The sequence below is a fragment of the Rattus norvegicus genome, chromosome 17 (assembly GCF_021556685.1).
Source record: "Rattus norvegicus strain SHRSP/BbbUtx chromosome 17, alternate assembly SHRSP_T2T, whole genome shotgun sequence".
NCBI classification, from domain to species: Eukaryota; Metazoa; Chordata; class Mammalia; order Rodentia; family Muridae; genus Rattus; species Rattus norvegicus.
The window spans coordinates 11,237,997-11,264,204 of record NC_141550.1 but is presented as its reverse complement, the minus strand read 5'-3'; the positions used below and the strand labels follow the sequence as shown (position 1 = coordinate 11,264,204).

At 44.8% G+C, this 26,208-nt stretch overlaps 1 protein-coding gene across 1 annotated transcript; it reads right to left on the bottom strand.

The window, feature by feature from the left end:
* Positions 1-11,512: 11,512 nt before the first annotated feature.
* On the bottom strand, positions 11,513-17,363 carry LOC147999990 (spermatogenesis-associated protein 31A3-like). The gene is made up of 4 exons (XM_087591645.1): positions 17,028-17,363; positions 16,402-16,453; positions 15,817-15,880; positions 11,513-15,577 (listed from the first exon to the last, which is right to left on the bottom strand). Exons 1-4 carry the CDS (start codon positions 17,205-17,207, stop codon positions 11,590-11,592), a joined length of 4,284 nt encoding a protein of 1,427 aa, XP_087447771.1. The 5' UTR covers positions 17,208-17,363; the 3' UTR covers positions 11,513-11,589.
* Positions 17,364-26,208: the final 8,845 nt, after the last annotated feature.

The window sequence follows — 26,208 nt, the reverse complement described above, 5'->3', positions numbered from 1 at the left end:
AACATTTCCCCCTTTTTGTCCAGTTAAAAAACCTTTTCCCTATACATATGTGAACTAAGTATCATTACCATTCTGCAATTTATAAGACCAACAATACACTCATCACCCAGTCCATCAATTTTGTTCATTTACCATGTCATCTATACTAAAAACTATACCTGACTATATCCTGGTTCTAGATCCTATGCCACCTGAAAACCACCCTAACAGATTTATCATCTCTCTCAATACTAAACCGCTTGGGTTGTCTATGAGACTACCAGTCTCCAACCACATCAGAAGTCCAAGAATGATTAATATTACCTGAAAATATGGGAAGCACAAAACATGGCTTCCAAGCTTAGCCAATTTATAGAGACTGCTGATCACCTGGACAGTCCCCCTATTCCTTAATATGTCAGAGCATCAGTCTTCAGCCTTCTGGCCCAGGATCATCTGACAGACCTTTGTAATGCAGATTTTGAAGGGCTGATCACCCTGCCTTGGCAGAGATTATCAGTCAACTATTCTGCATAATTTGTCCTTTTCTGAACAGTGTTTTGTCTGTAGATGAATTGAAGCAATTTGCTCAGTGGCTGTGTCACCACGATTTGAGCAACTCCACTGATGCTCAATTTCTTCTTTGAGTCTAAGGGGTCCTGTCAGGGGCAGACAGGTCTCTAGTCAAATCATCTAGACCTTCTAAATGTCCATAAATGGGTTATTCTGTGGACTTCTGACGCCCTTGAAGATTTCCTGTCTACATAGGCGTTTCTGAACTGTTAAGCATAGACTACCGTTGGACCTCTCTAATTGAAGTATTTCCAAAACCCATCTAAACTGACTCAGAACCATGATTTTGCTATCTGTCCTTTAGCTCGTACTGGTTAATCAACTAAAAATAATGTATAATAGCAGTTATAGGACTGGGTCTAAGACTTGTATTCTTAGATGCATAGTGGAGGCACAATGCTTATGTTAAAGTAGCAATATTAATCTCAATTATAAATCAATAAGAAAGTATACCAATGAAAACCTCACATTTGTGTAAAATGCATTCTATACCAATGAAAAGATTGCAGCTTCAACTTTGTATCAATTACAAACATTTCTATCAATGTCAGATATAGCTGTAAAATTGTGTTTAAGAGTAAGTTTGCTAATCTATCCCTGTTTGTCTATTTCTCTAACTTCTATGTATTACTATATCACACCCCCCCCTTTTTTTTAAACTAAGAAGGATAGAAAAGAGGAAAGGAAAGGTAGCAATCCCTGAGTTTACATTCTCTAGTTCCCCCTGCCCAAAGCTACATTTGTATAGTATCCCTTGAAAGAAAACATATCCACAGCTCTTAGAATAACCAGAACCATCCACCCCAACCGAAGGAACTGGGACGACGATCTTCCTCGTCTGTTTTCAGCTGAATTGGGGTGAAGAATTCCCTTCTGGGGCCCAAGGGGAATTAGGAAGAGTTGGCTTTGTCGAAGTAGAGCTAGCTGGGATTTGCCTGCCAGTCACTCTGTGCTGAGAAAGTTCATCGCTTAGCTGACCTCTTGACTATGACAGTCTGAAGGGCTGGATAAGTAAGCTGGCCATTCTGGAAAAGTTCTGAAAGCAGGCCTTTAAATGAAGCAGCTTCAGTGTAATTGAGGGAGAATCAAACACGAAGTTGGACTGGAAGGTCCCGGAATCTCAGCATCCCAGAGTGTGGAACATTTCAGGGCTGTCTTTCTCTTCTTTCATCCTGCAGCACACAAACTTTACAAGCATCATATAGTTCTGTAAGCGCATCCACATGGAGTAAGCAGGGTGCACAGCTTAGAAAATAAAGATCAACAAAGAAAGGTGACTGCCTTTCTTCAGGTTAGTTTGATCATATAATCAAACTGTAACATAATTTTGTCATACATGCCATTTTACAGGATGCATGTAATAACAAGTTATGAGAAATTCGTACTCAAAATGTTACTGGCTGTTTATAGACACTTTAGCCAGTTCATACACGGAGACCTAGACATCCTCATATATACATCACCTATTTGTTGATTGTCTTAGTCTCCCTTTTCTTCTGTGTTGCCGAGGACTTCAGGAGGTCTCCCCTTGTCATGTCTGATCTTTATCAGCCTGGAAGGAACCCACAGCTTTTCTTCTCCTGTAGAAACATAGGCATAACCCCTTCCTCAGCGTAACACATTTCCCATTTTCCATTCTGACGTCAGAATATCCTTAATATAAGCAGGCTGGTTTAGTTCAGTAGTCTTATCCACAAGCCAATGTCTTTCAGCAGCTGTGCTGTTTTGTTTATCAGCATTTAAAAAATTTAAGGTTAATAAAGCACTATGTAGCCTATCTCTGGGAGTTTTTGTTGCCCCTTTTTGCCTGTTAAGCATCTCCTTTAGACTTCGATTAGATCTCTCCACAATCGCTTGTCCTGTAGGATTGTGTGACATACCTGTAACATGTTTTATATTATAATATTCAAAGAAGCGCTTAATCTTGTTAGAGATATATGCTGGACCATTGTCCGTTTTAATTTGTATGGGTATTCCCATTATAGCCATAACTTCTAACAAATGTGTAATTACAGAATCAGCCTTTTCTGACGCTAAGGCAGTTGCCCATTGAAATCCTGAATATGTATCTAGAGTATGGTGTATGTATTTCAACTTACCAAACTCTGTAAAATGGAGAACATCCATTTGCCAAATTTCATTTCTTTGGGTGCCCTTAGGGTTAGTTCCTGTAGGCAATGGAGTTTGATTATATAACGAGCAAGTAGGACATTGCCTCACAATCTCCTTGGCTTGTTGCCAAGTGATAGAGAATTCTTTCTTTAAGCCTTTGCTGTTAACATGGTGTTTTTTATGGAATTCTGAAGCCTCTAGTACACTTCCTATCAGTAGCTGGTCAATTTCATTATTACCTTGCACCAGAGGGCCTGGCAGACCTGTATGGGATCTTATGTGTGTTTTATATATAGTGGGTAACTCCTATTTCTGATCTTTTGTTGTAGCTGAATAAATAGTGATGTCAATACAGAATAATCCTGAATAAGTTCAGCAGTCTCTATGTGTAAAACAACCCTTTCTGCATATTGAGAGTCAGTTATTATATTAAGAGGCTCTTGAAAATCTGACAACACCATGAGTATTGCATACAATTCAGATTTTTGAACTGACTCATAGGGACTCTCAGTCACCTTGCTTACATTTTCTGATTTATATCCTGCCTTTCCTGACTTACTGGCATCAGTGTAAAATGTAGGGGCTCCAGATATTGGAGTTCCCTTTATTATACGAGGGAGGATCCAGTTAGTTCGTTTTATGAACTGAAGTCGCTTGCTTTTAGGGTATCTGTTGTTAATCTCTCCTAAGAAGTTACTGCATGCTCTTTGCCAATGTTCATTTTGTACCCACAAAGAGGCAATTTCTGCATTAGTAAAAGGTACCACAATTTCAGCCGGATCCATTCCAACTAATTGTCGAAGTCTCAATTTTCCTTTAAGTATCAATTCAGAGACCTTCTCAATGTAGGTTTTCAGTTTCTTACTCTGTTTATGTGCTAAAAATATCCATTCTAAGATATAATCTTCCCTCTGCATGAGGATTCCTGTAGGGGAATGAGTAGAGGGTAAGATGACTAATATGCAGGCCATCTTTGGATCAATACGATCTAGATGTGTGTCCTCCAATTTCCTTTCTACCAAAGCTAGCTCTTTCTCAGCCTCAGCTGATAGTTTCCTTGGGCTATTGAAATCTTTATCGCCTTGTAACGTTTGAAATAAATTGCTCAACACTTGAGTGGTCAAGCCAATCACAGGCCTCAACCAGTTAATATCTCCCAGTAGTTTCTGAAAATCATTAAGTGTCCTTAATTGATTTCTTTTGATTTGCATCTTTTGTGGCCTAATCCTTTGTAGGCTTATTTTATACCCTAGATAATTAATAGAATTCCCTCTTTGTATTTTCTCAGGGGCGATTCGTAATCCCCAGCAAGGTAAGGTTTTTTTCACTTCATCAAACATTCTTTCCAGGATATTTATATCTGAATCAGACAATAAAATGTCATCCATGTAATGATAAATAATAGATTGGGGAAATTGTTTGCGAATCATCTCCAATGGCTGCTGTACAAAATATTGCCACAAGGTAGGGCTATTCAACATTCCTTGTGGCAGGACTTTCCATTGATATCTTTTTATGGGGCGACCTCTATTGAGGGTAGGCACTGAAAAGGCAAACCTTTCCTTATCGCCTTCATGTAGAGGAATAGTGAAAAAACAATCTTTTAAGTCAATCACTATAATAGGCCGCTCCTTAGGCAACAAAGAAGGCAGTGGGATCCCAGGCTGTAGGGAACCCATCGGCTGAATAATCTTATTAATTGCTCTGAGATCTGTCAACACCCTCCATTTGCCAGACCTTTTTTTAATGACAAATACTGGAGAATTCCAAGGGCTGGTGGACTCCTCTATATGCTGAGCCTCCAGCTGCTCCTGGACTAGCTGTTCTAATGCCTGTAGTTTTTCTTTTGTCATAGACCACTGATCAATCCAGATGGGTTGGTCAGTCAGCCACCTTAGTGGCAAGGCTGTTGTTGTCTTAACAGCAGTGGCTCCATGGGGTAGCACTAAATTGTCAGCCTCTGCTGTATCTTGCTTATGGACAGCTTGGACAGTCTCTAACTGTCCTTGATAACATTCCCTGACTGATTTAAAGTTTTTATTAGGAGCCTGATGAATTTCAGGGCCAGACCCTGAAACTGAGGGCATATTAATTTGAGTTTTCCACTGCTGTAGTAGATCTCTTCCCCATAAGTTAATGGCCATATCAGCCACGTATGGCCTTAATTTTCCTACCTGACCTTCTGGTCCTATACATTTAAGCCACCTGGTGCTTTGTTTTATTTGGGATAAAGTGCCAACACCTTGAAACTGCATATCCACTCCTTGAAGTGGTCAACTAGTGGGCCAAGATTTTGGAGAGATGATGGTAACATCTGCTCCAGTGTCAACCATTCCTTCAATTTCAATATTGTTTACCAGTATTTTTAGTTTTGGCCTTGGGTCCTCTATAGACGTTTGACAAAATATTCGTTTTTCGCTCCCTTTGAGGCTTTTGGAATTGTCCATAGGACTTCCCTCAGCCTCCTCTGGTCCCAGAACATCTATTTTTGCAGTCGTGCCGTTTAATTGTTCTGAGGAAGAGAACTCTCCCTGCCTGGCATTGGGGCCTGCGAGAGGCCCCCCTGGGAGTTTTTTGGCAGGATTCGGCCCCATCTGTCTGTTATTGCTCTACATTCCTTAGTCAAATGTCCACCTCTGCCACATCTTTGACGCATTCCAGGAGGCATAGTCCCCCTTTTGGTATTACTTTGGTTTTTCTTGCAGTAATATCTGAGATGACCCTGCTCACCACAATTAAAACATTTGAAATCTTGGGTCATCTCTAGCTGCCCAGTGGCAGCTTCTCCTATCACAGTTGTATCAGGAGAACAAGAGCCAACAATAGCTGTATATCTAATCCACTCATCTATTGGTGCGGACCTCGCCTTCAGTGGTCTGATTACTTCCCTGCATTCAGTATTTGCATTTTCAAAGGCTAAAGACTCAATTATCGCCTTTCTTGCTGCTGAAGCTGATACACTCCTTTCCACAGCTGAGGTAAGCCTTTGTAAAAAGTCAGGGAAGGTTTCTTTAGGACCTTGTATGACTTGAGTGAATGTTTCAAGTCTTTTCCCTGATTCTGCGACTTTGTCCCAGGCCTTTAAGGCTGACAGTCGACACCATACCATAGTTTCTTCATCATATACAGCCTGCACCTCCACTTCAGCAAAGCGGCCTTCACCAAGCAGTTGATCTGTGGAAATCTCTCTGCCCCTAGCTCTATTTTGTCGTGCTATCTCCCTCACTTCTTCTCTCCACCACGAAATCCATTGTAAATTTTCAGCAGGGTCTAGAATTGCTCTTACCATATCTTTCCAGTCTTGGGGGATTACTCTATTTTTAATAGCCCAAGAAATCAAGATTTGTTTTAACAAATGGTGTATGCATTCCAAAATTAGTTACGCTTTCCTTAAATTTCCTCAATTCTAACACATCCATGGGTTGCCATTCAAATTCTTCATAACCCTGTGGATGATCATCGTCTGGAGGCCTTTGTTGTACACTAACTGGATAGACTAAAGTTTGTTTCCTAATAACCTTAGGTTGGCTTTCCCTAATTTTATCTTCTGTCTCTACCTGAGTTTTTTCTTTAGTTGTAATTTTAAATTCCTCTCTTAAAGTCTGTACCCATGCTTCATATCTCTCCTTCTGTCTTTCCCCCTGTTCCTTGAATTCCTGAATTCTCTGTTCAAGGCCTTGCTTCCACACTTTGAATTTTTCTTTATATTGTACTTCTAATAATCTGCTATCCGTTATCTTTTGATTGATTAATTTTAAAAAGTTATTCTCCAAGTCTTGCTTCCAAACCTCATTACTTTCTCTCTGCTGTTCAGTATGACCTGTGAGCTGTTGTATGTTCTGTTCTAACATCCTGTTTCTAGTTCTGTCGACCACCTTCATTTTCATCTTTCTGTCTCTTATTCTGATCTATAATTTCCTGTGTCTTCAATTCTAGTGTTCCTTCTAGGCTACATTGCCAAGACTTAATTTTCTCTTTCTGTTGTTCATGTTGTTCCATAATTACCTGGATCTTCTGCTCTAAGCCCTGCTTCCATAATCTTAGCTTCTCTTTATGTTGTAATTCTGATATTGCAGCCTCTGCCTTATTTTGATTTGCTAGTTTTAGTAAGTTATCCTCTAGACTTTGCTTCCAGATTCTATCTCTATCTCCCTGCTGTTCAATTTGATCTATGAGTTGTTGAATTCTTTTTTCTAGCGTCTCTTCTAGCTCCTGTTGCCAAGACTTAAGCTTATCTCTCTGTTGTTCAGAGTCATCTATAAATTTCAGAAATTTCTGTTCTAGCATTACTTATAACTTCTTTTCTAAGGCTAGAAATTTGCTATTTAGGGCCCCGTCTTTTGAGAAGATATAGTAAATCAGAAGAATGAATATTGCAATACCGGTAAATGATAGTGTCTATTTCCTCAAAATTCACAACTGTCAGACCATTCAAAATATCATTCCATAAGGCCCAAAAGATATTCATTGTGTTTCTCATCTTTAAGTATCAAAAGGTTATATATCTCTCTTACATCAAAGTAGTACCTGATCTGAAGCCCTTTATACCTTTTTCTCCCTCTGCCTCAGAACATGTGCAGTCCTCTCGATTCTTTGTTCCCAGGGAGGGGCCTCTCTGGGTTGTCTCTGGCTTTGCTTGGTCGTGTGGTGATCTCAGGAATCCTGTTCAATGTGCCGGCCAGAAAACTCCCTCACAGACAGTTGTGCTCTAGGTTCTCCTATCCCTTTCCTCGATTCTAGATGATGCCCTCGGCTGTAGCTCTCTGTCTGGGGTTTGGGGCAGGGAGCCTCTCTGCAGTTCTCTTTAGACCCCTCAGACCCAGTCAACTCCCATTCCACCAGTACTCCTGCCTAGATCTCTATCAGAGCCCTATTCTGGGGGTGAGAGGGAAGTAAATTTTTTTTTATTAACTTGAGTATTTCTTATTTACATTTCCAGTGTTATTCCCTTTCCCGGTTTCCAGGCAAACATCCCCCTAATCCCTCCCCCTCCCCTTCTGTATGGGTGTTCCCCTCCCCATCCTCCCCCCATTGCCGCCCTCCCCCCAACAATCACGTTTACTACGGGTTCAGTCTTAGCAGGAACAAGGGCTTCCCCTTCCACTGGTGATCTTACTAGAATATTCATTGCTACCTATGAGGTCAGAGTCCAGGGTCAGTCCATGTATAGTCTTTAGGTAGTGGCTTAGTCCCTGGAAGCTCTGGTTGCTTGGCATTGTTGTTCACAAGGGGTCTTGAGCTCCTTCAAGCTCTTCCAGTTCTTTCTCTGATTCCTTCAACGGGAGTCCCGTTCTCAGTTCAGTGGTTTGCTGCTGGCATTCGCCAATGTATTTGCTCTATTCTGGCTGTGTCTCTCAGGAGCGATCTACATCCGGCTCCTGTCAGCCTGCACTTCTTTGCTTCATCCATCTTGTCTAATTGGATGGCTGTATATGTATGGGCCACCTGTGGGGCAGGCTCTGAATGGGTGTTCCTTCTGTGTCTGTTTTAATCTTTGCCTCTCTATTCCCTGCCAAGGGTATTCTTGTTCCCCTTTTAAAGAAGGAGTGAAGCATACATATTTTTCATCCGTCTTGAGTTTCATTTGTTCTAGGCATCTAGGGTAATTCAGGCATTTTTATCTCAGGTTAGTTGAGTTCTAATGGATAAGTTGGGCGCCATTTTGTTGCAGTTTGTTGCAGTTTCCTCTCCAACCCGAATCGGCCAGTACAAAGAAAACGCAACTCAATTAATATGAAAACAATCTAGCATCTAGATTGGGCAGATCCACCCTACACTGTCCTATTCCTAGCTCCCAAATCCCTCATCCCTTGCACCTTTTATTTGCCAGGTCTCCAGCTTCTCCTTCTCCCATGACAACTCTCTCCTTGCTCTTTCCTTTCTCCTCCCCTGACTCCTCCCCTCCTGACTCCTCCCCCTCCTGACTCCACCCCCTCCTGACTCCTCCCCTCTCCTGACTCCTCCCCTCTCGCTCCCGACTCCACCCTCTCCCCAAATCTCCAGCTCTTGCCTTTATTTTACAAATTCAGAGAGAACTCCAAGGCAAACCACAACAGTTAAAGTCCATCATTCTGTAACTAAGTCATTAGTGATGTTTCATGTAGATCAACCCAGTCAGCATTTTACCTTCTGTCCTTGCACCTATAGTAAATTGTTTGTTCCCTTTTGTGACCTTTGGCTCATTGTTTCACAGCCTGTCGGAACGGGCTCTGAGCTGTAGGTGCCTGCTCCTTACCTCAGCAGCAATTACCTCAGGATACTTGAACACTGACTGGCGGAGCTCACATTGCAGATTCAATTGTCCGAGAAGACTAAATAGCAGTCGTATTGCAAAAGCGCTTAATAATTGGTAATTAAGAATTTTAGGAATTCTTAGTCATCAAGAATTAAGACATCATCTATCAGCATGTCTGTCTATACAGCGTGTCTGTCTACACAGCATCACTACAAGGCAGTACATCTCTATTTCTGCAGAAATCTGCTCAAAAGCGTGGCTAATACTGAGTGGATGTTATATCTATTTAACCATAGCAGGAAAAGCATAGCAGGAATCTTTCCTAAAATATAATCTTCTTGGCCTTGCCTAGAGAAGCAAGTCCATCATTAACTTCATAGTCCACGACAGAACCATCTCAGGAAGATCACCTGCTAGCTGTTAACTTCTCCTTGATGGCTCCTGACAAACCACCATCCTCCTGGTGCCTAATTTGTGACTTGCAAAGGCACTGGGCTCCTGGTGCCTCTCTAGCCCCATCCACGCAGCCTACACAAAGGTCAGATTAGAGCAAAGGAAAAGGCGTGGTGAAGTGGCCCTGACTCGGGGCCTTGTAGGGTTGGCTTCTCAGCCCCTCTAAATCCTTAAGATTTCCTGTTTATTTCCATAATTACAGGATTATTAACACAAGAGTGATGCAAGTGGAGATGAAGTGACTTCAAATGGCACTGTCCCCTCCCTCTGGACCTGTGTGTCTTCCAGAAGCAGATGCACACGTTTCCTCTTGTGTAACAGTGTAGTTATAACCTGAGAGAAAATGTGTACGAAGAAGTAATGCCTACCTTGGAAAACAGAGTTGTAGATTCTGGGGTATTTCCCAGTGTAGATTGTGTCAGAGCCCGTGTAGTGACCTCTTTGGGAGTGTTATCAGTGAACATTACTGTGGAGGTCTCTGTGAGGTTCTCCAGGTCCACATTATGGTCCATTATGGTTGACGGAGATAAGCTGGGCAGAATGTGTTCTGCTGGTTGTGTGGTCTCTTAACACCACTGTCTCTAGCACTTGTACCCTCATGTATTGCTTGTAACCCCAATCAAGAACCTTGCAGGCAGGCATACAAAGGCTCATAGTCAAGAGCACAGATTCTGGGACTTGGGCAAGTGGAAAAAGTACACTGGTTTATTAGAAGAACTGGGCAAACCCTTATAATCACGTCCCAGCGTTTCATTGGATCTCGGGCAGCTGGATATGACACTGTTTCCTCAGTGGATCGCTCCATCATCTGATCCAGCATCATCAGCCTCTACCTGTGATGGCAGATTCTAGGTTGGCTCAGGGAGGAAGTATCAGAGGCACATATGCCAGCATTGCAACTGGGCCTGCTTGGATAAGTTCCTCCTCCACTCAAGAACCCTGGGACCCACTCTGAGAATTTGCTTTACCCAAATGTGACTCCTGAGCTCCTGAGGTACCATATAGTGCCTTCCTCAGGGCCCTGGCTTCACTGTGGCCTCTGAGACATGCTGAGGCTGCTGCCAGTGATACACTGCTGGCTCAGAAGTGGACTGTTGGTCCCATATCCACCCATAGGAGCTGCTTGGTCTCACCCAAGGACCTCAGGAACAAGTGTTGGCACTGGGCCCGCGGCTGAGTCCTGTACATTGTGTGGCACCACAGGGAGCAGGGTTTTCTATCAGGGAATAAACGCTTCCATGGGAGCTGTCCCCTGGTTGCTCTCTTCAGGGACCAGAGCAGGGCTCACTGGAGATTGGCTATTCTCCTCTTCAGTTACCCCCATGTGTTTACAAAGACTGAGGTAAGGAAACCTGGGCAAGTAGCTGAGGGGGTCCTAACAGAGACACTTCTTTGCCTGTGCAGAGGTCCAGAGAGCACCTGTGCTTTGGCAATGTCCCTTCTGCTGTGTGGGCAAGTCGTGTGAGAAGGCCCCTTCTTCTGGTCTCCTGGAAAGACAAAGGCTGGGGGCCTAGCATGGCGAGCTGTGAGGTCACAGTGCATCCCCAGCACCCTTCTCAGGTGTCCTTTCCTTGGGACTAATGCTGGCAAAGTGTGTGTGTGTGTGTGTGTGTGTGTGTGTGTGTGTGTGTGTGTGTGTGTGTGTGTCCGGAGTCCTCCGGGCTGTGAGTGACACAGAGAATATCTAGCTTGGCTTTTCCCCCATCTCAGTGTCTAGAATTCAGGAAGCCAGAACATGCGGATGATCAGATGTGCTGTTAGACAATCTTCTGGGACTGCTTTCTGGGTTGGCATCCAGACACTGGAAAGATAAAGGGCTCCTCCAGCTTGCGGTGGAGCGCCAGCGGACGGGTCCCTGAGAGTCCATAGTCTGTACTGGAAGCACAGGGGCTGAACCTACATGCACGGAACCTTTCAGGTCATCCTCCTGCTGCATGACCCCCTGCCTGGGCCCCGAACATTTTATTTTCTACCTCCCTCCATAGGCTCAATTAATGCATGAAGTCATTCAAATGTCACTGAACCGACCCTGTGGAGAGCTGTCTTCTCCAGAAGATGGAGATGTTCCCTGTGGTCAAGCCCTGCAGGTTGTGTCTCCAGAGTAATGATGCACAAGAGGAACTAATGCCTACCTTGGGAAGCAGTCAATTAGCACTCGGACACCATGGTTTTGTTTTATTTTTTCTTTTTTTTTTGTTTTTGTTTTTGAAAAGACTAGTTTTTCATGGGGAAATTTCCTATCCCGATAGGTGTAGAAAAGCTTTTGCTTTTCTAGACAGCTCACTTCTGCACAGGCAGTGCCACGGAGAGTAGACCGGGGTGCCTGAGAAACATGGTGGCTGTAACCTGTGCTGACAGGCTTGAGTTCTGATCACAGACTCTCTGAGCAGCTGGGCCTGGCAGGTGTAGTCCATCCATTTGTCTGTGGAAGGTTGGCTGTGTACCTTGGGAGTGTTTCCTTGTGTTTCGTGTCTTTCTGCAGTGGCAGTCCTGTGGAGGCAGACATGCCTGCCCATAGGAGCCTGGGGTGGGTCTTTGTGCAAACTTTTCTTTGAGGCTGTCCTGGCATGGCCAACCCCCACTTTCTCCTGTAGAATAGGCCTGACCGAGATCGTGAAGTCCTGAGCCTCAGCTACCTGTGGGGGCAGAAACACCCTGCTCATGACTGAGCCTTGACTTAGGGAAGTGACTGATGAGGCCTTGTGTTTGTGCAGGAAGTTCTCCTGCACTTTTCTTTTACTTGACATAATGTGTGTCATAAAACTTTTTATCCTGTCCCCAATTTTTTTTTCTGGTAGAGGGGAGGAATTGTTTTCACGAGTATCTGACCAGCAGGCTTGGGCAGGTCTTGTCTGTGAAAGGTGTCTATCTTGCCTGGGGCCCCTAAAGCCCTCTTTGTATTTAGTTACATCATAGATATGGCTAGTCCATGGTTCTTCAGATTTAATATTCTTGGGCACATTCCCTCCTCTTGAAAAGTAAGGGTACATGTCCCTGGAGGATGTTTTGCTGGTAGTGGACCTAGTCCTGAAGCCTGACTGTGAGGCCTGAGAGGCTAGGAGATCTGCGTCCAGCAGGACCTCTGGGCCACAGTCTTGAAAGATCATGCCAGTGGTACAGTCCTGCAGGAAGACAGCAGTAACAGAATCTTCTGGCTCCTTGGAAATGGCAGTGGAAGGGGACTGTTTTTCATTGACTTTCAGGGATTCTATACCTTTCAGATGTTCTTTACTCTGAGTGGGTGACACTTCCCTGGCTTCTGCATTGAGAGCCCAGTCACAGGACCCCTCCTCCTCCAGCTCCCTTTTATCTCTGCTAGTTGTTGGGCAGGCGTCTACAATGGTCCCCTGAACTGACAGCCCATGGGAGAGGCCTAAATCTGCACCCTCACTCTCCTGTGAGGCATGGTCACTCTTGAGTAGGTTTGGACCTGGCACTGGGTTGTCATTCCGAGGTCCTCGAACTGTGTCGCTGTGCCGGTCTCTGACTACAAGGCTGCGTGTCCTGTACAAGGAAGCCACTCTGCTCTTCTGGACATTTGAAGGGGACTCAGAGGGGCATAATTTGTCACTAGGACGAGTTCCACTTGGAAATTCAAGGTTGAGGGCAGAGGGAGGGGTTTGACTCTGGAAAACTGTTTTTCTTTTCAGATCTCCTTCTGAACCTTTCTGAAAAGGGTCTCCCAGGACAGCAGCAATTTTTGTAACAGAGTCATCCCTAGATTTCAAAGATGTCTGAGAGGGACTTGGGGGTTGTGGAAGTGACAAAGCTACAGCCTTGTTCACCTTGAAGAGTTGTAGGGCCCTGAGGCCTCTGAGGGGCAAGATCCATCTGTGCCTCACCAGGTGTCTTGAAAGATGAGTTTCCAGCACCTGCTGGACGTCAGGATCTAGCAAGGGAAGCCCAGGAGAAGTATCTTTGAAGTTGGACCCATCATTCAACGACATCTGCTTCTCCGTTTTGATATTTGTTTCTGGTTTTTCAATTTCTGAGTTGTCCAAATGGGTCTCTGAGTTTTCACGACGGACCACCATGTGGTCCCCCGGAATTCCAGGGCAAGTGCCCACAGGCACCATACTGTCATTGTCATGGCTGTGCTCACTGAAGTGGTTCCTCAGTGTGTCTTGTAGCTGCTGCTCTCCTGGTCCTCCTGGCTGGGGACCTGCTGAGTTGCTTCTTGGCTGTCTCACAGAGTTCTCCACCTCTGTCACAGCGATCGAGTCTAGAACTGTGCCCAGTGATCCCTCTGTGATCCCATCAGTATCTCTCAGAGGTCTTCCTGGACCGTTTGTCAGATCGCAGCATGGGTCCTTCCCTGTCTGGAGTATCTCTGGACCTTTTGCTGAGACCCTCTGTGCATGCGGGCTGCTTTTTCCTGCCAGTGCTGAGGAACATGAAGTCCCTCGATTATCTTCTGCATGACCCATCCCTGGGAGTTTGTCCTCAGACTTCATGAGATAAGTAGATAGCTGGATCTTTTGGTCCTCATGTTTCCAGAACCTGGTTTTTAAGTGTTGCTCTAGGTGCTCTTTGAGCTGGGGGTCAGTGAAATCCTTCAGGAGGTGGAGAACAGAGTCTTGTCCCTGGGAAGCTAAACTGGTGGAAATGAGTTGATGAGAGACTTCCTGTGACATTTTCACTACACTAGGTAAATCGCTCCTACTTTCTTGGTTCTTCTTCAAAAGGTGCTGATCTAGGTGTTGAACAGCAACTGGGAAAATAAGTTGGGATTTTGAATCTATGGGGCAGGAAGCCCTGGAATCCCTAGTTGGAGGTGGATTGGGTTGGTGGCTTGGGAGGGAGGTTGGGTCAGGGGCCAGGGTTTTGACTCCAGACCCTGGTGGAGAACGGGGGCATGGCACGTTTGTAGTCAAAGGATTGGAAGGGACCAAGTGTTGAAGCAAGGGCTTTGGAGAGAAGAGCAGTGGAGCTGCATTCCTCTCAGCTTGTCTTAAGTTGTAAGGAGAGAGTTCATTGAAAAAGATGGCAGGGGAGTCGAGTGGTGAGCCCACCATGCTGACAGTAGCCATAAGGGACTCACTGTGAAGAAAGGGGAGGCCCCAGTAAAGCTGCCTGCAGTCCTTCTGAGACTTGTTCCAGAAGACCCTGGGGGAAAAGAGCTGATGGAGACCTGAGAGCTGCTCTGACTTGCAGGTGATGGCCTGCTCGCTGCTCCAGGACTGCAGCATATCACCCACACAGCTCAAGGCGTGGTCAAAGCTCTCCCTTCCTTGCTCTTTCCAGAGCTTCAGTTCTACCCTCTTGCTAATCTGCAGCTCCAGTATCTTCTGCACATCAGGCCTGATGAACGGGGGTTCTCCAGCCTCTAGCTGCCTGTATCCAGGGTCTGTCCACAATGAGGCCTCCTGGAAGCTGAAATGGAGATCCTCTTGCAGGGTCTCATCCTGTGACCACTTAGAATGACACCAGGTCCTGGCAGCCGCCTTGTACCAGGAAGAGCTTGAAGGAGACATGTTTGAGTGCTCAAGGCCTGGGGGGCTTGCCATGGGACAAGGCAAAGCTGGAGGAGATGTGCTTCGTGAGGTCGCTAGTTGTGTTTTCCACTCACATCGAGGAGGAGGAGGAGGAGGAGGAGGAGGAGGAGGAGGAGAAGGAAGAGGAAGAGGAAGAGGAGGAGGTGGAGGAGGAAGAGAAAGAGGAGGAAAAAGAGGAAGGGGAGGAGGAGGAAGAGGAGGAGGAGGAGGAGAGGGAGGAAGGGAAAGAGGAGGAGGAGGAAGAGAGGGAGGAAGGGAAAGAGGAGGAGGAAGAGAGGGAGGAAGGGATAGAGGAGGAGGAGGAGGAAGAGAGATCAGAGGAAAAGGAGGAGGAGGAAGAGGAGGAGAAGGAGGAGGAGTCATGCTTTGGTCTGTCTCGGATGGAGAGCAGAACACTGGATCTTGAGGACAGGATGGGGAGGTTGGTCCACATGGTCGTGGTAAAGGATGCATTTTTGGCATTGTCGTCACTGGTGGGGTAGAATCACATGTAAGTGTTTGTGATTCCTTACAAGTAAGGGAATTTAGCAGGGTAGGTGACAAAGTTGAATCTTTGTGCAGCAAGTGTTCCTTGACCAGAGGGAAGGAGGCCACTAGAGGCAAGTTGGCCATAGACTGCTCTGTGGAATGCCTAGGTGGCTGGTGGTCTTCGGCAGCTTCTGGTCTGGATCCTTGAGCCGAGGCATCTCTTCTTAAGAGCTGGCAAAAGCTGATGGTGTCAGTAAGCAGGCTGCAGGAGACAGGACATAAGGTTGCAGCTTGGAGCATTCGGCAGCAGGAGGTGGACAGGCTGAGCAGGAAAGGCCACCTGCAGCCACAGCTCCACACTCGAATTAAACAGTAGCACTGTGCACGCACCCCACCTTCCCAGAGGGCCCCTGGTCCCATGGTCAGCCCTTGCCCTTTGTCCCGAGTGATCTCCTCACAGGCGTGGGAGTGAGGAGCCAGGGAGCACTGGAGACTTCTCACCTCTGCAGGAGCGAAAGCAGGCCCCTGTCATCCTTCCCTCTCTTCCTGCTGTAGCCTCTGTAAGCTAGAAATACAGATGGGGTGATTGTGGGTAAAGGAGAGAACTGAGAGCCTACGGGAGCCTGAATGCAATGTCCCTTCTGTGGAAATGATCAACTAAACAGGAGCTCAAGCTTTGCTGAAGAAGGCCACAGGCCCCAAAGCACTAAGTGCTGGGCACATGTGGGATAGGACCTGACCATAGACCGGAGGCTTCCATTTCCGCCGAGCTCCATGGACTTCATAATGTCCCTGTGGAGAGGAGGGAGGTCCAGTGTAGTGGAAGAGGAAAGTGTCTTAGAGAAGTGAAATAACCCATTTGCCTGCAGACGCATGCAGCATGTTTCTGGTCCTACCCACACCACCCTCCTGACTGCAGCCAACCATGGTTGTCCCTGGCTTTATTCTGAGCACAGCACCTCGGCAATGTCTTCACTTCTGATTCCTTCCATGCAGCCACAGCCGCATGGTCTGCAACTCATTTGGTGTCATCCCTTGGGGACAGGGTAGATGAAGTCACCTGTCCAGGGGAAGGAAGGAGCCTACCTTTCAAGGTCCTGATTTTCTTCCTGGCCTTGTTGTGGTCCCTCTTCACCACCTAATAGACAGAGATAACAGACACCACCTGCAGCCCCATTCACACCCCTGTGATGAGGGGTAAGTCTGTATTCTTTTCCCTTGAAAATCCCAAGTGTGGACGGTCTCCGTGAGACCCACCACGGATGTCATTGGTCAGTGTTCTTTCACCTCAGTAAGCTGAAGCTCAGCTCCGAACTGCCTTGTCATTTCCTGAGGCCAGATGTGACTCAAGTCCTGATCCTATGTCCAGGAGTGCATCACCCTCTTCACATGAGCTCAGCTGACCAAGACAATGTTGTGTGAGCATTAATGTGAGGAGGGGGACAGAGGAACCAGTGTTCAGAACGTTTTTTAGTGGAGCCTATCCATCCCAGGTCCACAGTTCCGTGACCACTGAGACATAGTGCTTCTTTCTGCTCTAGGAGGTCTGAGAGCAGATATCACGCAGCCCTCTCTCCCCGTCCTACCCGTGAGTTCTCATGCGGATGTGGTTCCCGTCTGCTGAGATGCCCTGTCCGCCACCTCCCTATTGGATTTGGAAAGTGTTGCCCTAATAGAGAAGGCTGTGTTGTGTGGATGGAAGGCAGTCTTACCCTTTTGGTGGTGGTGGAGGCGCCCTCTGCAGGTGAGGGTGAGGTGAGTGGGAAGAAATGTATCCACAGGTGGAAGAGGCCCAGTCCACAGGCGAAGGCCAGGATCATGTCCATTGCCCACGTCGTGAAGCTGAGGCTGATCCATTCGGTTGGAGGAAACGGAAGTGAAGGTACTTCCATGGCACCGTCGTGCCCTACAAGTGCCTGGCACTCCGTGAAGGTAGTGCGTGGCCTTGTACTGGATGCCTGAGCGAATGTTTTAATTTGTCATTCCTTCAGGCTGCATCAGGGAGAGAAGGTTCTCTGACTGATTCACACTGTTGCCCTCAGGCAACTGATCTCTGATGGTTCTCTCTGGGTGGTAGCAGCTGCTCCCAGGCCTACATCACAGAGCTCCTGGGTCCCTGTCACAAAGGGCCCCTGAGATTGGGGGAGGGGTAATGGGAAGAGGGGACCACCAATCTCCCTATTCTCCATCTCTCTTCCTTGTCCTCCATCTATCAGCCTCCACAAGTCTTCTGTCCTCCACAGCTTTTCATAGCTCTTTTTCCACCTGCATACCCTGTCAAAGACAGTCTTGCCCACTTTCTGTTTCTCTCTATCCACCGAGAGAGGCCTGCTCACCTTCTGTCCCCACCCCCTCATTCCAAGGGAAGGGCTTGTCCACATTCTGTGGGCTTTTGAAACCACAAAAACACCCCCAGTGACACACCTCCTAATCCTTCCCAAACTGTTCCACCAACTGGGAAGTAAACATTCAGACAGATGAGCCTTTGGGAGTTCATTCAAACCCCCACATTCCCCTTTGTCCCTCCATAGGCTTACAGCTCTATCATAAAATGCCCTCATGTTGTGGAAATTATTTACATCCTGGCCTTTGTTTCTACCCCTCCTTTGGTATGTGAATTCCCGGGACAAATACACAATGTTCATATTTATAATAAGCATTAACATAAGAGCTGGGTAGATGAGGTCTGCCCTCCATGCTGTTTGAATCTACTTTCCTATCGATATTATTACTATTTACTATATTTCATCTGGGCTGCTCTTAACTCCAATTGACCAGCCCTCAGGGCCACATTCACATAGCTCACCTCACTCATGGCGGCTCCTCCCTCTGAGTTCTCCACTCCTCTTCCCTTATGTTCGTTCTTGGAGGCCAGGCCTGTGAAACCTAAACTGTTAGCACCTTTATATCCCCATCAGAAGTAGTGTAGGGGTAGGGTCACTCAGCATCTTAGGTCTTTCCTGCAGATGCCATCTCTTGTGACAGCAATATAGGGGGCTCAAATTAGGGTTAGAATACAGGCAGCATTAGGCTAACCCACTGTATACTTAGTAAAACTTAAAAGTCTCCATAGTCTTTCACAGTCTCACTATTGTTCAAAGTTCAAAGTCTCTTCTGAGACTCAAGACAATCTCTTCACTGCAACCCTTATAAAAGCACAGTTACGTGTTTCGACATACAGTGGTGCAGAGTACGTGTTTCCATTCTGAAACCGAAGAAAGAGGGCACAGTGAGGAAATAAGAGATCAAGGTGGGACCGAAGCCAATCTAGCAGATGCCAAACTGCATGTCCATGTGTGACGGCACAAGGCTCTTCAGCTCTCCCACGCCTTCCAGCTTTTTTACTGCAATGCAATTATCCCCCTTGTGTTGATTCCATACCCTGCGTACAGCCCTCCAGGGGCAAGTATTCCTTAACTCTGGCCTTCAACTCTCAGGATCCTCAACACAAACCAGGCATAAGCCTCATAGCTTCCTGCAATGGCTTCTTGGTGCCTCCATGTGGGGTTGTCCCTACACCTTTCTTTAACCTCAGAGGGTGATTCCACAGCCCTGTTACTCATGTATCCTTCATGGTTTTAAAGCAAGAATTACACGGCCAATGAGGCCATGTTCTTCTGCCTGCTTGGGATAGAACCAGGACTGTCCTTGAATCTCACTTGTATAAACTTTGGTTTCCTGATGCTCTTTGAAATCAGGTAATTCGGTCTTTCCCCCTCAATATTTTGTTTGTTCACTGTGCATTCTGATCACAGCCCCCCTTTCTCTTATCTTCCCAGTCATGCCCTCACAAATCCCTCTTTCTCCATTAATCCCTTTCATGCTCCTCAGAGAAGAGGAGGCCCTCCCTGGGTACCATCCCACCTCAGGACATCTAGTTCCAGAAGGACTAGACACATGCTTTCCCACTGAGGTCCAATTAGATGGTCCACCTAGGGGAAAGGGATCCAACTGTAGGCAATAGAATCTGTGACATCCCTTGTGTCAATTGTTAGTGGACCCACATGAAGACCACACCCCACATCTGTTACAAATGTGTAGGGATCCTAGGTCCAGCTTCTGCATGCTCTCTTGCTGGTGGTCAGTCTTTTTGAGCCCCGGGAACAGAGAATTCTTTAGCTCTTTTCATAAGTTGCAGAATTAGTTTGGGTAAAAGGTCTCATCCTGAGGGCACAACTCCTTTCATCCATTTCTCTTTATCCTTTTAGTCATCAAGGCTACAACATCAAACTTCCTGTGCTCTTTTCTTCCTCAAAGTATACATTTTATATTTCTTTTTGCCCCACTTGCTCTTTTTTCACTGAATACCTGCTAATGATTATCACTGAGAACCACACAACAAAGTCATTATTAAACTCTATGAAAGCTCTAGTCCAAAACCCTTCAATTTAGCCTCAGCCGAGGACAGAAAGCAACCTTTTTCCCGATACTATGACACGAATTGTCTCTAGCCTGGTTTGTAAAATTAACTTTTGTTCACCAGATATAACTGATCTTTCAGAGGCTTACTGCTGGATAAGCTTACTTTTTTACGATCTCTCTGAACTCTGGCTGGCTGATTCAACTCAACTGTTCAGACTCAAACTCTTTTCTGTTGGGGTATAGTAATTGTCACGGAACTACACGGACACCAATGTCAGTCAGACAGGGATAGTTTATTAAGCATAAGCCCCAGGACTTGTCCATCAGGGTCATTGTCTAATTCAGAAGCTGGACCATGATCCCTTTTATAAGCCTCAAATCTACAAACACATGTGTCAAGTTATCCCACCAATCAGGATTTAGGGATAGGGGATTTCCTTAGGAACATTTCTCTTTTGTACATTTATCCTGTTCCCGTTGCCTGGGGAATTCCACAGTGGCAGGGGACTTGCCTTGTCTAGTATTCATGTCCTAAGTTGTCTACCAGGATGGGACTTGTCTAGCATTCGTGTCTTAACTTGCCAACCAAGATTCAATTACCCACATACATGTGTCTTCCTGCCAAGTAGAATGTGAGTTCGCAGGGAGGTCTTGGGAACTTAAACTTTACTTGACCACTACTCAAAATGGAAGTCTCATATCAAATTGCCTCTTATGTTGGTGCAGGTGTTTCTCTTATGTTGATGTCCATCCCAGGGGCAGCTTATACCATGAAAGCTTATACACAGGTGCAGAAAGTGCTGGTGGGTGGTTGGTTCATGTCCAAGCTTATCGTGTGTAACTATACAAAATAGTTCTACTGATTGTATCATGGTTGTTTCCAAGGGCACTGAACAGAACAGAATATGTAATCGATCTTGCCATTAGAAAATTTCCTAGTAATAACAGAAACACATGAGAAAGTTTTTTGTTTTTATCATGAAAGGCTAGCCAGGTAAGTGTTACCTAGGTTTTAACATTTCACTTAGGTCTCAACATTCCATGTGACATCGTCACTTTGTCTTTTCTCAAATTAGATGCTGCTTTCCAACATGACTGCTTCCTTCTACAAACTCACTTTATCTTCATTGTTTGGGATTAAATGTGTGCACTAAGTGTGTGCCTATATTCCACCCAGAAGCATTAAAAGTGTGTCATTCCAGCTGGATCCCATAGACCTAGAAGGCCTTTGGATGCGATCCCTTGCCAGAGAGAGCAGCCATGTTGCTGGATTAGACTTCCTGTACACGGGTTGCTAATGTTGTCTTCCTGTGGAGCTGCGCCTTCACAGTCCACACTGTTCTCAGTCCTTCCAAGCCTGTATAGGACTGCCCGTTAAGCCATCTTTACAGCATGCAGTCACTTTCCTACCCCACAGTCTTCCACATTCCTCAAAAATCAAACAAACAAAACATCCCAGCAAGGTCACGGTCACACTGACATCTCTGGGTCCACTGGCATAACCATGTGATTGTTCTTGTTTGGGGCATTTCTAGTGTCATTTCTGTAGCTGTATAAAATACCTAGCAGAATCAATTTAGGAACCATGGAGTTTATTTTGTATTACACTTCTTGATTAAAGACCATCATTGTAAGGAAGTAAAGGCCAGATTTTCAAGCAGCTAATTACACCACATTCCTAGTCAAGAACAGAGAGAAATGGCTGCACCCATGCTGCCAGCTTGTTCGACCTAGCTCTCCCCTGTCCTTTGGAGATCAGGACAACGTGTGCAGGGAATGGTGCCACCCACAACGGTCTACATCTTCTCACTTGATTAGGAATTCAGACAGTGGTCCCACAGGCCAATTGACCTAGGTAGCCCTTCAACAGAGACTACCTTGTGTGTGACTCTAGGCCAGTGGTTCTCAACCTTCATAATGCTGTGACCCGTTAATACAGTTCTTCGTGTTGTGGTGACCCACCCCCAACCAAAAAATTAATTTTGGTACTACTTTATAACTATAATTTTGCTACTGTTATGAATCATAATATAAATATCTGTATTTTCTGATGGTGTTAGTCAACCTCATCGAAAGAATCATTCAAAAACCGGAAGAGTCACAGCCCACAGGTTGAGAACCACTTGTCTAGACTGTCAAGGTGACAAAACTAGCCATCACATGGAGAGGGCATTCAGGTCAGTTCCAGCTCAGGGCTCTCTGAGCCATGTTTTCTTCAGCAACAGAAACTTACTCTCTACCTCTAGGGGATGGCGGAGAGTGGTCGCGGACATCAGAAATAAGCTGTGCATGTTGGATCTCTCTTAGATAATTCCCACCAGCAACTTAAAAGGGAGCTTTTATGTGTAAGAAGGTGAGGTATTTTTTGGTTGGTCTTTTGCTCTTGGAGGGACCACCATCAGCCCAGGTGAAAAAAGTCATGAAAACTATATGTCTATAATTTATATGCAGAATTACATTTGTTATAGTTTTAGGTAAATAGTTGATAGTAGGATTGTTTGTGTCCTTTACAGACACACTTGTTATCTTACCTTTGACCATATACTTAGGCTCTTCTATGAGCAGATCATAACTTAGATAACTCAATTATATTAACCTACATTCAGCCACATGGCTGGTTTTTCTGTGCTCAGGTAACATCCATCTGTCTCCTCACATTTTCCTGGGTGCCTCTTCCTACACCTGCACTATCCCAGAATGCTTTCTGCCTCCAGATGTCCCTTCTCCCCTTTACTGCCTAAGCTCTAGGCCATAGGCTTTTAATTGACAGGGTGATGCATCCAAACAATATACAAGAAATTCTCTTTACAATTCTCTTTTTTAGTCCAAGAAGAGGCTCTTTTTCCATCAAATATAAATTGAACACACTTACAACAATGAAGAGACAATTATGGAAACTGTTACTCCATTGTATTTGGCAACTTCAAAAATATTCTAATATCTTCCTATTTTGGCATGTTTAAAGTTTTATATTTAATTCAATTACTATCCTAATTTGTATTACCATCCTAAAAACTATCTTCTTATACCTAGAACATCTTCTCAAATCCTAAATAACTTAAGTTTATATTAGGAGTATTATTGTTCAGTCTTCAACCCTATCAGAGACTTGAGAAGGAATAAATATTACCTGAGCATGCAGGGGGCATTGGGACGCAGCTTCCGAAAATTATAGAAATGGAAGAGACAGCTGACAGCCTGGATAGTCCCCAGTAGTCTCTGTAACGTTGGAGCATCTATCTTCAGTCTTCTGGCCCATAATATTTGATAGACATCTTGTGAAGCAGGAATTATGAAGGACTTACTCACCCTGTATTGGCAGAGGTTGGCAGTTGACTTCCCTGAGCCCTCTTCTCCTCTGTAGACAGATTTGTCTGTAGGTGGAGCATGGGCCTTTTCTTTGCCCAGTGGCTGGCCTGCCACAGTTGAAGCGACTCTATATGGAGGCTATTGATGCTCATCCTCTGCTTTGAAGTGCAATGGGGTACTGTTGAGAGTTGACATTTCTCAGTGTCAAAATGATCTTAAATTCATAAATTGTGTTTCAATGCCATGTTCCATGAGTCTCTGAGGTTTCTGAAGGTCATCTACTCAGAGGATATGTGACCAAGCAAATATCGCCTGTCTCCAGCTCCCTATTCTGTGTTCAATGCAAGCTGCATATTCCTGTGATAACCTAGACTAATATCTAACACGACTATGAGTTTAAGCGTCTGGACATTCACTTGCACTATTTAATCATCCTAAACAGTTTGGAATAACAGCTGTTAAAAAAGCTGGGACTACACCTTGCATATTTAAATGAGTTCTATAGACATTTGCCCATCTAAGAGTTAAACATACATTTATTATTTTGTAACAAATTAATCTTAAATTTTATATCAATATAAAAAGATTTAATGTGGGGGAACTCAAGCAGCAGGTCCCCTGCGGTCCAGACACCGCCCGGACCTGAAGGGACCTGGTCAAAAGCTCCCTGCACCCAAATCCCGTGGGAGTGAGAGCTAAACCTTCAGAGAGGCAGACACACCTGGGCAGCCGGAGGAGACCTCACTCTGCCCCCATTTCTGACTCGAGAGGAAAACACTTAACGCCATCTGGGACCCCGGTGCATAGGGTCCCGGGAAAAGGCGGCACAGGCCCTCCTGGTTGCCGCCCTCATGGGGAGCTCAAAAGCAGCCCCCCAGGAGCAACTTAGGCCAAAGGACCAGAGGTAAGACCAATTTTTCTGCTCTAAGCGACCTGCCTGGTGGAATCTGGACACACTCCTACAGGAACAGCTGAAGACCAAGAGACAGGAAAGACTAAAGGCCTGAAAGCAGAACACTCTGTTCCCATAACTGGCTGAAAGAAAACAGGAAGACTGTTCCACAGCACTACTGACACACAGGCTTATAGGATGGTCTACCACTGTCAGAAATAGCAGAACAAGGTAACACCAGAGACAACCTGATGGCAAGGGGCAAGCGCAGGAACCTGAGCAACAGAAACCAAAAGACTACATGGCATCATCAGAGCCCAATTCTCCCACCAAATCAAACACAGAATATCCAAACACACCAGAAAAGCAAGATCTTGATTTTAAATCACATTTGATCATGATGATGGAGGACTTCAAGAAAGGCATAAAGAACACCCTTGGACAAACGCAGGAAAACATAAAAAAACAAGTAGAAGCCTATAGAGAGGAATCACAAAAATCCCTGAAAGAATTTCAGGAAAACACAATCAAACAAGTGAAGGAATTAAAAATGGAAATAGAAGCAATAAAGAAAGCACAAAGGGAGACAACCCTGGATATAGAAAACCAAAGGAAGAGACAAGGAGCCATAGATACAAGCAGCACCAACAGAATACAAGAGATAGAAGAGAGAATCTCAGAAGGAGAAGATTCCATAGAAATCATCGACACAAGTGTCAAAGATAATGTAAAACGGAAAAAGCAACTGGTCCAAAACATAGAGGAAATCCAAGACTCAATGAAAAGATCAAACCTAAGTGTTATAGGTATAGAAGAGAGTGAAGACTCCCACCTCAAAGGATCAGTAAATATCTTCAACAAAATCATAGAAGAAAGCTTCCCTAACCTAAAGAAAGAGATGCCCATAAACATACAAGGAACCTACAGAAGTCTAAATAGATTGAACCAGAAAAGAAACTCCTCCTGTCACACTACATTCAAAACACCAAATGCACAAAACAAAGAAAGAATATTTAAAGCAGTAAGGGAAAAAGGTCAAGTAACATATGAAGGCAGACCTATCAGAATCACACCAAACTTCTCACCAGAGACTATGAAAGGCAGAAGATCCTGGACAGATGTCATACAGTCCCTAAGAGAACACATATGCCAGCCCAGGTTACTGTATCCAGCAAAACTCTCAATTAACATAGATGGAGAAACCAAGATATTCCATGACAAAACCAAATTTATGCAATATCTTTCTACAAATCCAGCCCTACAAAAGACAGTATATGGTAAAGCCCAACATAAGGAGGCAAGCTACACCCTAGAAAAAGCAAGAAACTAATCGTCTTGGCAACAAAACAAAGAGAAGAAAAGCACACAAACATAATCTCACATCCAAATACGAATATAATAGGAAGCAACAATCACTATTCCTTAATAGTTCTCAACATCAGTGGACTCAAATCCCCAATAAAAAGACATAGATTAGCAAACTGGATACACAATAAGAACCCTGCATTCTGCTGCCTACAGGAAACACACCTCAGAGACAAAGACAGACACTATCTCAGAGTGAAAGGCTGTAAAACAACTTTCCAAGCAAATCGTCTGAAGAAGCAAGCTGGAGCAGCCATTCCAATATCGAATAAAATTCATTTTCAACCAAAAGCCATCAAAAAAGATAAGGAAGGACACTTCATATTCATCAAAGGAAAAATCCACCAAGATGAATTCTCAATCCTAAATATCTATGCTCCAAGTACAAGGGCAACTACCTACAGAAAAGAAACCTTACTAAAGCTCAAAGAACACATTGCACCTCGCACAATAATAGTAGGAGGTTTCAACACCCCACTCTCATCAATGGACAGATCATGGAAACAGAAATTAAACAGAGCATAGACAGACTAAGAGAAGTCATGAACCAAATGGACGTAACAGATATTTATAGAACATTCTATCCTAAAACAAAAGGATATACCTTCTTCTCACCACCTCATGGTGCTTTCTCCAAAATTGACCATATAATTGGTCATAAAACAGGCCTGAATAAATACAGAAAGATAGAAATAATTCCATGTGTCCTATCAGACCACCACGCACTAAATAAGGGAAGAACGCCCACATATACGTGGAAATTGAACAATGCTCTACTCTACGACAACCTGATCAAGGAAGACATAAAGAAAGAAATTAAAGACTTCTTAGAATTTAATGGAAATGAAGGTACAACATACCCAAACTTATGGGACACAATGAAAGCTGTGCTAAGAGGAAAACTCATAGCTCTGAGTGCCTGCAGAAAGAAACAGGAGAGAGCACATATCAGCAGCTTGACAGCA

Bases quoted from the DNA above. Each gene is read 5' to 3' on its own strand.
- LOC147999990 (XM_087591645.1), bottom strand. From the start codon at position 17,207: ATGGAAGTACCTTCACTTCCGTTTCCTCCAACCGAATGGATCAGCCTC. The intron at 16,454-17,027 runs GTAAGACTGCCT...TCTGTCTATTAG, and splicing joins CCTCCACCACCACCAAAAGG to GTGGTGAAGAGGGACCACAA. The intron at 15,578-15,816 runs GTGAGAAGTCTC...TGTCTCCTGCAG, and splicing joins CTGCTTTCGCTCCTGCAGAG to CCTGCTTACTGACACCATCA.